General features: G+C 40.9%; 1 protein-coding gene across 1 annotated transcript in view; it reads left to right on the top strand.

Annotated features, from left to right (window-relative positions):
- The window catches only part of HFM1 (helicase for meiosis 1), a 271,262-nt gene that overhangs the window by 140,407 nt on the left and 118,293 nt on the right, over positions 1-12,562 (top strand). Inside the window, exons 20-22 of the mRNA XM_089668958.1 lie at positions 580-660; positions 5,612-5,703; positions 5,827-5,933. Coding sequence (XP_089525084.1) covers positions 580-660; positions 5,612-5,703; positions 5,827-5,933 — 280 coding nt within the window. The remainder of the gene's footprint in view (positions 1-579; positions 661-5,611; positions 5,704-5,826; positions 5,934-12,562) is intronic.

Raw genomic sequence — 12,562 nt, 5'->3', positions numbered from 1 at the left:
GAATGCTGGTGCACACCACATTCCCTGGTGTGCACCAGCTCACTGTTGATTGTCCAGCTGGATTAACATTCCGGTCACATCAGGTGCGACTTGGCATGCGATTTGCATGCCATGCGACTTACAAATCCTATGCCAAGTCGCACCCTATTGTTCGCAATGTACTACTTTTGGTGCGATTTGCATAGACTTCTGTGTCAGATGTCTTGCAAATCGCACCTGAAATCGGCATCTCACCCGACTTTAAAATTGTGCGACTTCACTGTAAGTCGCATGATTTCAAAGTCGGGCTTGATGTAACCGGGGTGTTAAACACAGCAGGTGAGTCTCTGACAAGTTGGACACAATACTATTCTGGGTGGCAGAAAGTAAAAACTATATGAAGCATAGACCAGAAAAAAAAAAAGGACTGTAGTCATTCCTAAACAAAAATTTGGAGGTGTTAATTCAATTAGTATTGTATAAATCTATCCTGTATTTTGACTCTTTCGACTTACGCTACAGTATTTTTGCTTGTATTGTGGTTTTAATGGCAAGCCTCAACTTTACGCAGATAATTGATATATATTTTATACGTAACAGAATTGTGTTTGAAAAATTTAAATGATTTATCGTCTGTTGGATTAATTGAAATGGATGAAGACGTTAATTTTAAGCCTACAGGTAAAATACCAAGCAGCTTTAATTATCTACCTAATTTTTAGATGTATTCAATAATAAATGATAAATTAAATGCTGCAGACTGGCATACATGCTTAGCTTTATTAAATCCATGATTGTAAGCAGGAAACATATTTAGTAAAAATTATATTTTAAGTCTAAAAAATTTACTTAAAAGGTACAAGTATTGTATCATATTATCATTTTCAGTAAATTCCTGGATTTACAGTGTTGAAGATGTTGATTCCTTCAGATTGGTTTAAGGTAGAACTATATGCAAAACATTTTTTTTTATTTTAGATAGAGCAAGGTATGGTTACAACCCCTGCCAGGGTTTTTTTGCCCTCTGTGTCTAATTGGGGAGATTTACCTTCACTTTCTGTCCCATAGCCAAAACAGGAATTGAGAGAAAATCCAAAGTGTGGGAATCCCTGGTTATCAGCAGAACTAATGTTCACATTGGAAGATATCCCGTTACTGTTTTTTTTTACTTGCACAATTTGATGATCACAGTAAACATGACAAATAGAGAGGGTGAATCTCCCTGATGAGGGTGCAGACAGCAGTAAAAACCTGACAGGTGTTCTAATTGCTCTTCACTCTGTCCGAAACAGAAAAAAACAAGACATTTTGCCTTTAGTTATATATTTATGCTAACAATATTACATAAAGGAAAAAAGAAAACATTCTTATTAATGAATTTCTAAAATAAGAACAGTCTGAGATACACACAGAATCCAACAAGATTCCAACTGTTGGTTTTGCATTGCAGAAAAAAAACAACAAAACTAGCAGGTGTCAGCAATTTTTAGACATCTTAAAAAGCAGGCCCATAAGTCCTCCTCCTGTGTATACAGTATATAGAAAAGAAAGGGAAATCAGTTTAGTACACATCAATAGAATCAGTTCCATTAAATGCTGTCACACAGACAGAAATATTGTGTTCTGGTTTGTGTACTTCAATGCCAGTGAAGCTAACCTGCTTCCATGTATTTTTCACAAACAATGTAGTTGCAAACTGTTTAGGACTTTCAGTGTGGGTACTGATACAGGTTACAATAGAGGGACAGTGTCAGCGATCGCGGCAGCGCACGGATCTGCGCATGCGCAGAACGCTGATGCGCTCTAACCGGCAGGCGCTAGGACCTAGGCAGCTGCGGAAACGGCGGCGGATGCGCACTCGCGAACACGAATGCGTGCCTGGCACCAATGACAGTGCAGGGCGCACTATTTAAATCAGCCCTGCACAGACTCAAGTTGCCGTATGGTCTTCTTATCTGTTCCTGCTCGTTGTTTCCTGCTGATTGACCTTGTTGCTGACCATCTCCTGCTCTGACCCCTGGCTCGTTTGACTACTCTCCTGCATACCCCTGATTATCTGATCTCCTGTTGCTGAACCTGGCGTGTGACCCGACTACTCTCTGTCCGCTGCTCTGTACTGTGCTGTCTTCGCTGTTACCGACCCGGCCCGTCTGACTACGCTACACTACCCTGCCATCCATCCATCCGTCCATCCATCCTGCACGGATCTGGTCACTGCTGCTCAGGTATATCCGCCTCTTCACATCAGGCTCTCTTCCAGTACATACCTCTGGCGGTTCCCTCTACCACAGGTGGGTGCACTCAGGGGCCGTGACCTGGTCACTGTCTGCTCCAAGTCCATCCCCACCATCAGGGGCCCAGGTGAACAAGCAGACTGGGACTTAGACCCCGCTCCCTGGGGAGTTCTGTCCTGTGGATCACTAGAGATACCGCCAGGCGGTGCGTGATAGACAGGTTGCAATAGAAGGAAAATGTAAATACAATGGACCCCATACCTCACATACTGTTTTATTTTAATTGATGATTTATTTTCTGTCTGGAGTTCTCTTTCAAAGAATATCTGTATATTCAACAGTCCTAAGGCCAGTTGGGCTTCCTGGTCCTCCTTAGGGTCATTTCACACAGAGCAGACCTGTTTAGCAGATCTGTTTGCTCAGCGAGGCATCTCTCCGCTGATCCCCGCTGAGCAAGTGGATGACAGCTCTGTGTCTGCTCCACTGCTTCAGAGCTGACACAGAGCTGCTCACTCTCCTCAATGGGCGGTCGGATGAAAACGGTCCGTTTTCATCCATCCCGATCTGATGGACGGAAGGGGAATTGGATCCCCATCTGTCCTTTTTTGGCAGATCAGATGTCAGCAGGTGTAAACGGACACATGTCCATATACACCCGCCGATCCATAGAGGAGAATGGAGGTTGTGATTGGGTCCGCCTGAAAAACAGGCAGGTGGACCCAATCAGAACGTCCGTGTGAAAGAGCTCTTTCAAATACTACATGCCTTGCACAGGTCTCAGATCAAAAGCTTACCAAGTTACAATCTATTCCAGGCCTTGGTGGAACTGGCAGGCTGTGAACCACTGCATATGTACAGGTTTTCAGCCATAGAATGTAACATAGTCAGAGTCAATCTCTTTGTGAGCCTGAAAGGAGGTGGCCACTTCATCTTTGTGGTAGAATCCTGCACATGGCAGTAAAGTAAGGAAAGATGCCTAAACATAATCCATAGCGTTTAGAACACTATGTCTGATATGAGGCTTGTGTTGGGCTTGTAATGGGGAAGGCGAGGGGGGACAATAGGTTCTAAGTCATTAGTATGTATAGTTCTCTTTAAGGTCAGTTGAACCCAAACTAATAATTCAGTTTTGCATGCTTGCTGTCAAACTGAATCTCATAGAAACCTTTATATCTTTTGAGTACACTAGTGAATAAAACCCCCAAAAGAATACACTTAGAAAGCTGATAGATTTTACGTCATGGAATATTTAAAGAGAAAAAAAAAACGATGAAAGAATAATAATGCCTTTTAAGCAGGTATTAAAAATGCAAACTACTTCAGGAAAATATTTTCTAAGAGATATAGAAAGCTAGTGGGTAATTAGCTTGAAATTATCCTTTAACATTAATGGGTCAGTCCCCCCAAAATTGATGTTTCAATTATAGATAAAGCCTACTGGATTGAGTCAGTCTCCTGGCTTTGAAACTCTAGCAATTAGACCTCCCAGCCATAATTCCTGATGCCGTTTCTGTGTACTTGGGTGTTACTGCCAGTCTTTGCTTGTCCCAGCACCTTTTGTTGCATTGCCTGTAATGCACAGTAATGAAAAATCCATTAAAGAAGAAGTAGGGCAAAAGCTCTTTTGTCCCTACACCTGTAGGTCACAGGAGTGCATTTAGTTCTGCACTCCTGTGACCCAGGCTAAAGTCTGTTTTCGGCTAACGTCACTCAGCTGGTGCAGACTCCGGAGGCATCCTGATTTTAATGCTGGGATCCACCTAGATGCCTGAGCAGAAGCTGTCTCAGCCTTTTAGAGAGCTGAGAGCCTGAGCCAGCTGCTTCCACCCCTTCCACAGCCCGGCGCTCCAGTGAACGCTGGAAGGGTAGAGCAGAAAGTCAAAAACTATACTTCTCTTTTACGGAGACCACAGATCTCTCCTCCACTCTCGCTTTTTTTCTCCTTATTTCTCTTTTGTCACATTTTATGACATTTTGTCAGAAGCTAAAGATCCCCTAAGATGCAAAAATGATTACCCCTCAACAACTAAAGTGGAAATTACCTCACCTCTTTAACTGTGATGAGGCATTCTATGCTTCAGTCTAGATCTTTAGCACATTTGAATACTGCATCCTTGTATATAATTTCTGGGTATGCTTGTTATTTCCATGAAAAAGAGCATAGCCCTGTACTGGCCATTGTTCATTATCTAATTAACTACCAATGTATGACTGCACAATCTTCTGTAACTATTAATGTTCTGTTAAAATCTTATTAAAAACCTATTGAAAATTAAAAATCCATTAAAGAGAATTGAAATTCGTCATAATGGCTACAACAGTTATGTAGACCCATACAGTAGTGGTTGATTTATCAAAGTAGTAGAGAGTCTGTACACTTTCCAAAGAGAATGGTCATTTTGCTTGGTGAATAAGGTGTGTTCACTTCAATCTTCTAACTACTCTTGCATGTTATTGAATATTCAAAGTGAACACAGCATCTTATTTTCTGCACTCAGTGAACTTACACTTTTTAAAGTAAATATTTGATTTGCTAAATAGGTTCTACTTTTCAGTAAATGGGCTTCATAAACTCATAGTGGTTCTAAAGTCTAAATGTTTTTGAGCTCTGGTTCACACGTTAAATGAGGCTTTGAAATCGCACTTCTTCATTTGACGTAGCACGATTTCAAAGCTGCTGGTCAGTGCGATTTCATGTGCGGCTTGCCTGACATCTGTGTGACTTCATGCACAGATGTCTATGCAAGTTGCACATGAATTTGCCAAAAATAATGCATGAACCTTTTTTCAAAATTGGTGCTGCAGCGTAAAGTGAGATTTGAACAGTTCCATAGGCACAAATAGGGTGCGACTTGACATGCTATTTGGAACTTTCATATCGCATGACAAGTTGTACTGGTGTGAACCAGGGCTTACCTCAATCCATTCCCTGCATTAAGGTAAAAAAATCCCACTAGTTGTTGTGGCTCCCCTCCCTAAATCACATATCTGACTCTTTCACCAATCCAGCGATGTTCTGTCTATGGACGCAAAAAGCCCGGCTCCTGAGTGCACCCGCACAAATCTCCCCATAGCACAGGGCTTGCTATGGAGGCACCTACATGAAGGAGTGGACAGCGCCCCTCGCAGAGAGGGTAAGAGACTGCTTTTTGCAATATAATTGCGTAGAGAAGGTAAGTATAACACCTTTTTTATTTTAATTAAAAAATAAACTTTACAACCACTCTAGGTGCAGATATCCTACCAATAGAGCCCAAAAACATATAAGAAATTATCTTAAGTTTTAAATCTCTAGCATGTACCAAAATATAATATACCATAAAAAGGTTGACATGTTACTGATATTACATATTTATTGTTTATAGTACCAACCAAATCTGTATTCATCTCTTTTCTAGAAACTGGTAAACTGATAGCAACCTATTATATTGCCTTTGACACAGCCAAACTGTTCTACAATATTCATGGAAAAGAGACCTTGTCGGAACTGGTAATTGTTTTTCAACACTGTTTTTTTTGTTTGTTTGTTTGTTTGTTTGTTTGTTTTTTAAAGTGGCTTGCAATTGTATTCAGATACAAATCTTTTCTCCCATGTCATCAAACATGTATTCAGGTCACAATAATATCTACATGTAAAGAATTCTCTGATGTCCAACTCAGAACAAGTGAGAAGAAATTGCTCAATACAATGAACAAGGACAAAAACAGAATTACCATTAGGTAAAATGGAAGCCTGAAATTCGTTACACAGCTGTAGGCACTGTGGAGAAGATTTACTGAAGCTGGTTCACTCAGAATCTTGTGCACCTGTGCATGGTAACCAGTCAGCTTCTATCCTCCGCTTGTTCAGTAAAGCTTTAGCAATAAAACTTGTAAGCTGATTGGTTTCCATGCAAAAGTACATGAGATTCCGAGTGAACCAGCTTTAGTAAATAAACCCCTGTGTGTGTGAATGTCTATATATACACTATATTGCCATAGGTATTGGGACACCCCTCCAAATCATTGGAGTCAGGTGTTCCAATCACTTCAATGGCCACAGGTGTATAAAATCAAGCACCTAGGCATGCAGGCTGCTTCTACAAACATTTGTGAAAGAATGGGTCACTCTCAGGAGCTCAGTGAATTCAAGCGTGGTTCTATGATAGGTTGATAGCCATGAAACTTCCTTGCTACTAAACATTCCACGCTCAACTGTTAGTTGTATTATAACAAAGTGGAAGCAACTGGGAACAACAGCAACTCGGCCACAAAGTGGTAGGCCACATAAAATGACAGAGTGGGGTCAGCACATGCTGAAGCGCACAGTGCGCAGATGTTGCCAACTGTCTGCAGGGCCAATAGCTAAAGACCTCCAAACTTTGTGTGGTCTTTAGATTAGCACAACAACAGTGCGTAGAGAGCTTCATGTAATGAGTTTCCATGGCCATGTAACTGGATACAAGCCTTATATCCTGAAGAGCAATGCAAAGTCTCTTATGCAGTGGTGTAAAGCACACCGCCACTTGATTCTAGAGCAGTGGAGGTGTGTTCTCTGGAGGGACAAATCATGCTCCTCTGTCTGGCAATCCGATGGATGCGCCTAGGTTTGGCAATTGCCAAGAGAACAATACTTGCCTGACTGCATTGTGCCAAGTGTAAAGTTTGGTGAAGGGGGGATTAGGGTGTGGGTTGTTTTTCAGGGTTTGGGCTTGGCCCCTTTGTTCCAGTGAGGGAAACTCTTAAGTCATCAGCATACCAAGACATTTTTTGAACAAATTCATGCTCACAACTTTGTGGAAACCATTTGGGGATGGCCCCTTACTGTTCCAGCATGACTGCACACCAGTGCACAAAGCAAGGTCCATAAAGACATGGATGAGCAAGTTTGGGGTGGCGGAATTTGACTAGCCAGCACAGAGTCCTGACCTCAACTTAATTGAACACCTTTGGGATGAACTAGAGTCGAGACTGCGAGCCTCGCCTTCTCGTCCGACATCAGTGCCTGACCTCACAAATGTGCTCTGGAAGAATGATCAAATATTGTAATACATCATAAATAAAACAATACTGACTGCAAATTAAATCAGAATAAAATTGAACTGAATTAAAACATAACTGAAATAAAGCGTCCATGAAAATGAGTCCATAAATGTAAAATCATCAATAATGATTCAGTAATATAACTTTTCATGGATTTATATGCTTCTTCACGTGCTGATATCCCAACACTATCAGATGAAGTGATATAGATCATATTCAGTGTCACCTCAGTGCTCACAGAACTCTCACCTCAGAGCAATAGTAATGTGCTTTGTAATACCAAATAGGCAACAGGCACTTCACTTTCCCGCTCATCAACCATATGAAAGTGGTCAAACATCTTTAAGCTTTCAATAAAGTATCAAGCCAGAACTAGGGACCGGTCCCTTTAAGGAAGTTGGAGGTCACAGATTTCTCTTTAATAGAGGAAACAAAGGACACTCTGATGGTGCAGTATGTATTTATTAAAACAGTGGTACACTCACATGTAAAAAAGCCATGCCCCTTATGCGTTGCATCACGCCCACGTGACTTCATCAGAGGGATGGTAGCGGGCAGATGAGGAATCCTTATATAGTGTCTGAGAGTCAATGAAACGGTGGCCATTTTTTATTAGTCACAAGAAGGAGCAGCGGCAGCCATTTGTTAGTAGTGCAGAGTTCTATGGCGGCCATTTTACCTTAGACTGAGACATAAGTATTAAACCATCGACATGATAACATAATGCTCGATCATCATACTATATTGCATGATCCTAGAAAACCACTTAGGATATTAAACCCGGTGAATGTTAACTGGTGATGATCATTGGAGTAACATAGAAGGTAAACAGACAATGTGGACATCCCTACAACCATTCCACAGGAGATGAACAGTGGAGGATCACAATATATAAAAACCAAATCGAGAATTATATTTAAGTGTTGACATAAATTTATTATTATTATTATTATTATACAGTATTTAGAAAGCGCCAATAGTTCGCTCAGCGCTGTACATTACAAAGGGGGACAGAACAATACCAATACAATGCAAAACATGAGGGGATTGAGGGCCCTGCTCTTTCGAGCTTACAATCTAGGAAATGAATACTAATAATATAACATGAATGGTGACAATGAAAGAAGCAAAACAATAATTAAAGATACGATAATATAACAAAAGAGGGGTAAATACTCATAAACATAAAATGTAAATAATTAAAACTAAAAATGGCTGATAAAACAATTTAAATCAAACTCAATATTTAAACCACTAGGGGTCAGAGTATCTAGAGTATGAAGCCACCTAGACTCATATTGGCTAAGAGTACGTAATTCATGACTTCCTCTCCAATGTTTTTTGAAACTTTCAATCCCTCAAAATTTTAAATGGGACATATCCTTATTGTGCACTAATAAACATGTTTCGATACAATGTGCTTACTGTAGCCTTTTTTTAATATTTGTATATGTTCTTTAGTTCTAACATTCAACGGTCTTTTAGTTCTACCCACATATTGAAATGTGCACGTACACTCCAATACATAAACTACTCCTTCCGTATTGCAACATATAAAATCTTTGACGGGATAAATTTTATCTGTGGAATCATTATTGATGATTTTACATTTATGAACTCATTTTCACTGACACTTTATTACAGTTATGTTTTAACCACTTGCCCTCCTGAGGATTTACCCCCCTTCATGACCAGGCCATTTTTTGCATTACAGCACTGCGTTACTTTAACTGACAATTGCGCGGTCATGCAACACTGCATCCAAATGAAATTTACGTCCTTTTTTCCCACAAATTAAGCTTTCTTTTCGTAGTATTTGATCACCTGTGCATTTTTTTATTTTTTGTGCTATAAACAAAATAAGACCAACAATTTTGAGAAAAAAAAACTATATTTTGGACTTTTTGCTATTAAACATGTCTAGTAAATAAATTTTAAAAATCAAATTTCATCATAAATTTAGGCCAAAATGTATTCTGCTACATGTCTTTGTTGAAAAAAAAAAATCCCAATACTTGTAAATTAATTGGTTTACTTGAAAGTTATAGCGTTTACAAATCTTGGTATAGATACTGGGATTTGTTTTTTTTTCTACTAGTAATGGCGGCAATCAGTGACTTTTAGCGGGACTGCGGCGGACATTCTGACCCTAGGGGGAGCTAACTTGGTGTCACTGACATCCCCCGTGACACCAATACAGTGATCAGTGCTAAAAAAAAAAAAGCACTGACACTATACTAATGGCACTGGGCAGGAAGGGGTTAACATGAGGGACAATCGAAGGGCTAACTATGTGCAGGGAGTGTTTTACTAGGGGTCAAGGCGTGTGTGCTTTACTGTAAGCACACTGATCGGGATGGCTTTGATGTGCACAGCCATCCCGAGCAGTGTGCCCGAGTTGAAAGGGAGGAAGACTGTTTGTAAACAAAACAGTCTTCCTTCCCATCAGTGATTGTCTGTAATCACCGGGCGCTGGTGGGTAATTACTGGGCGGGACACGGTGATTGACATCTGTGGCCGTGAATGGCGGCGCTGGTAGGGCTCGCGCGTGCCCCCTACTCGGAAATGCAAAATCATGCATACGTGATTTTGCACACAGGTGCTGCCCTGTAGCAGTATTTCTGCTATAAAGCGGTCCTTAAGTGGTTAATTCAGTTCAATTTTATTTTGATTTAATTTGCAGTGCAGTACTGTTTTATTTATGGTTTGGTTATGGGAACACAATTTTAATGCAGCCATCATTGTTACATATTTTTCACATAATTTTGTTTGTTCACTTTATTTAGGTAGCGCAGGGTTTTTTTTTTGCATTTATTTAGTTCAAATATTCCAACAGACAGACTCTTAAACCTTATGGACATTCTTCCCAGAGGAATTGAAGTTGTTATAGCTACAAAGGGTGGGCTGACTCAATGTTAAACCCAACGGACTAAGACTGGGATGCCATTAAAGTTCATGTGCATGTAAAGGCAGGCGTCCCAATACTTTTGGCAATGTAGTGTGTATATACACTGCTCAAAAAAATTAAAGGAACACTGTTTATGCAAAGTATAGCATCAAATCAGTTAAGCTCTTGGTAAATTGATCTGGTCAGTTAAGTAGCAGAGGGGGTTGTTAATCAGTTTCAGCTGCTTTGGTGTTAATGAAATTAACAACAGGTGCACTAAATGGGCAACAATGAGACAACCCCCAAAACAAATGGTTTTACAGGTGAAAGCCACTGACATTTTTTTCCCTACTCATCTTTTCTGACTCTTTTTCACTAGTTTTGCATTTGGCTAGGGCTAGCTGAGTCCAACTCCTCCAGGATGGCACATCAATACGTTCCATTGCCAGAAGGTTTGCTGTGTCTCCCAGCACAGTCTCACAAGCATGGAGGAGATTCCAGAAGACAGGCAGTCACTCTAGAAGAGCTGGACAGGGCCGTAGAAAGTCCTTAACCCATCAGTAGGACCGGTATCTGCTCTTTTGTGCAAGGAGGAACAGGATGAGCACTGCCAGAGCCCTACAAAATGACCTCCAGCAGGCCACTGGTTGATTGGCATGTGCTTTTCACAGATGAGAGCAGGTTCACCTTGAGCACATGTGACAGAAGTGAAAGGGCCATAGAGAACGTTATGCTTCCTGTAACATCATTCAGTTTGACCATTTTGGTGGTGGGTCAGTGATGGTCTTGGGAGGCATATCCATGGAGGGACACACTGACCTCTACAGACTAGACAATGGCACCGTGACTGCTATTCGGTATTGGGATGAAATCCTTGGACCCATTGTCAGACCCTACGCTGGTGTAGTGGGTCCTAGGTTCCTCCTGGTGCACGACAATACCCGCCCCCATGCGGTGAGAGTATGCAGGCAATTCCTGGAGAATGAAGGAATTGATACTATTGAATGGCCCCCACGCTTGCCTGACCTAAATCCAATAGAACACCTCTGGCATATCGTGTTTCGGTCCATCCAACACTGCCAGGTTGCACCTCAGACTGTCCAGGAGCTCAGTGATGCCTTGGTCCAGATCTAGGAGGAAATACCCCAGGACATCCGTCATCTCATTAGGAGCATGCCTCGATGTTGTCAGGCATGCATACAAGTACATGGGGGCCATACAAACTACTAAGTACCATTTTGAGTTGCTGCAATGAAATTTCAGCAAAATGGACTAGCCTGCGGCATCGTTTTTTCACTTTGATTTTGTGGGGAGTCTTTTTGAATTCAGTCCTCTGTAGGTTGATAACTTTAATTTCTATCAAACGATGGGGCATCCTTACGTTCCTAACACATTACCCAGTCCATATCAGTATAGATATTCAGCATGATATTTTTCCCCATTGAGATCTGATGTGTTTTCAAAGTGTTCCTTTAATTTTTTTGGGTAGTGTGTGTGTGTATGTGTATATATATATCTATATATAGATATATATATCTATATATACAGTCAGGTCCATAAATAATGGGACATCGACAGAATTCTAACATTTTTGGCTCTATACACTACCACAATGGATTTGAAATGAAACGAACAAGATGTGCTTTAACTGCAGACTGTCAGCTTTAATTTGAGGGTATTTACATCCAAATCAGGTGAACGGTGTAGGAATTACAACAGTTTGCATATGTGCCTCCCACTTGTTAAGGGACCAAAAGTAATGGGACAATTGGCTTCTCAGCTGTTCCATGGCCAGGTGTGTGTTATTCCCTCATTATCTCAATTACAATGAGCAGATAAAAGGTCCAGAGTTCATTTCAAGTGTGCTATTTGCATTTGGAATCTGTTGCTGTCAACTCTCAAGATGAGATCCAAAGAGCTGTCACTATCAGTAAAGCAAACCATCATTAGGCTGAAAAAACAAAAAAAAACCATCAGAGAGATAGCAAAAACATTAGGCGTGGCCAAAACAACTGTTTGGAGCTCAGCAACACCAAAAGACCCGGAAGACCACGGAAAACAACTGTGGTGGATGACCGAAGAATTCTTTCTCTGGTGAAGAAAACATCCTTCACAACAGTTGGCCAGATCAAGAACACTCTCCAGGAGGTAGGTATATGTGAGTCAAAGTCAACAATCAAGAGAAGACTTCACCAGAGTGAATACAGAGGGTTCACCACAAGATGGAAACCATTGGTGAGCCTCAAAAACAGGAAGGCCAAACGACAGAGTTTGCCAAACGACATCTAAAAAAGCCTTCACAGTTCTGGAACAACATCCTATGGACAGATGAGACCAAGATCAACTTGTACCAGAGTGATGGGAAGAGAAGAGTATGGAGAAGGAAAGGAACTGCTCATGATCCTAAGCATACCACCCAAGCTAATGGCCACTATTCAGT

This window comes from Staurois parvus, unplaced genomic scaffold (genome assembly GCF_062004578.1).
Source record: "Staurois parvus isolate SC_StPar_1 unplaced genomic scaffold, SC_StPar_1.0 ptg000066l, whole genome shotgun sequence".
In the NCBI taxonomy this organism is placed as follows: Eukaryota; Metazoa; Chordata; class Amphibia; order Anura; family Ranidae; genus Staurois; species Staurois parvus.
This window is presented reverse-complemented; position numbering and strand designations above follow the sequence as displayed.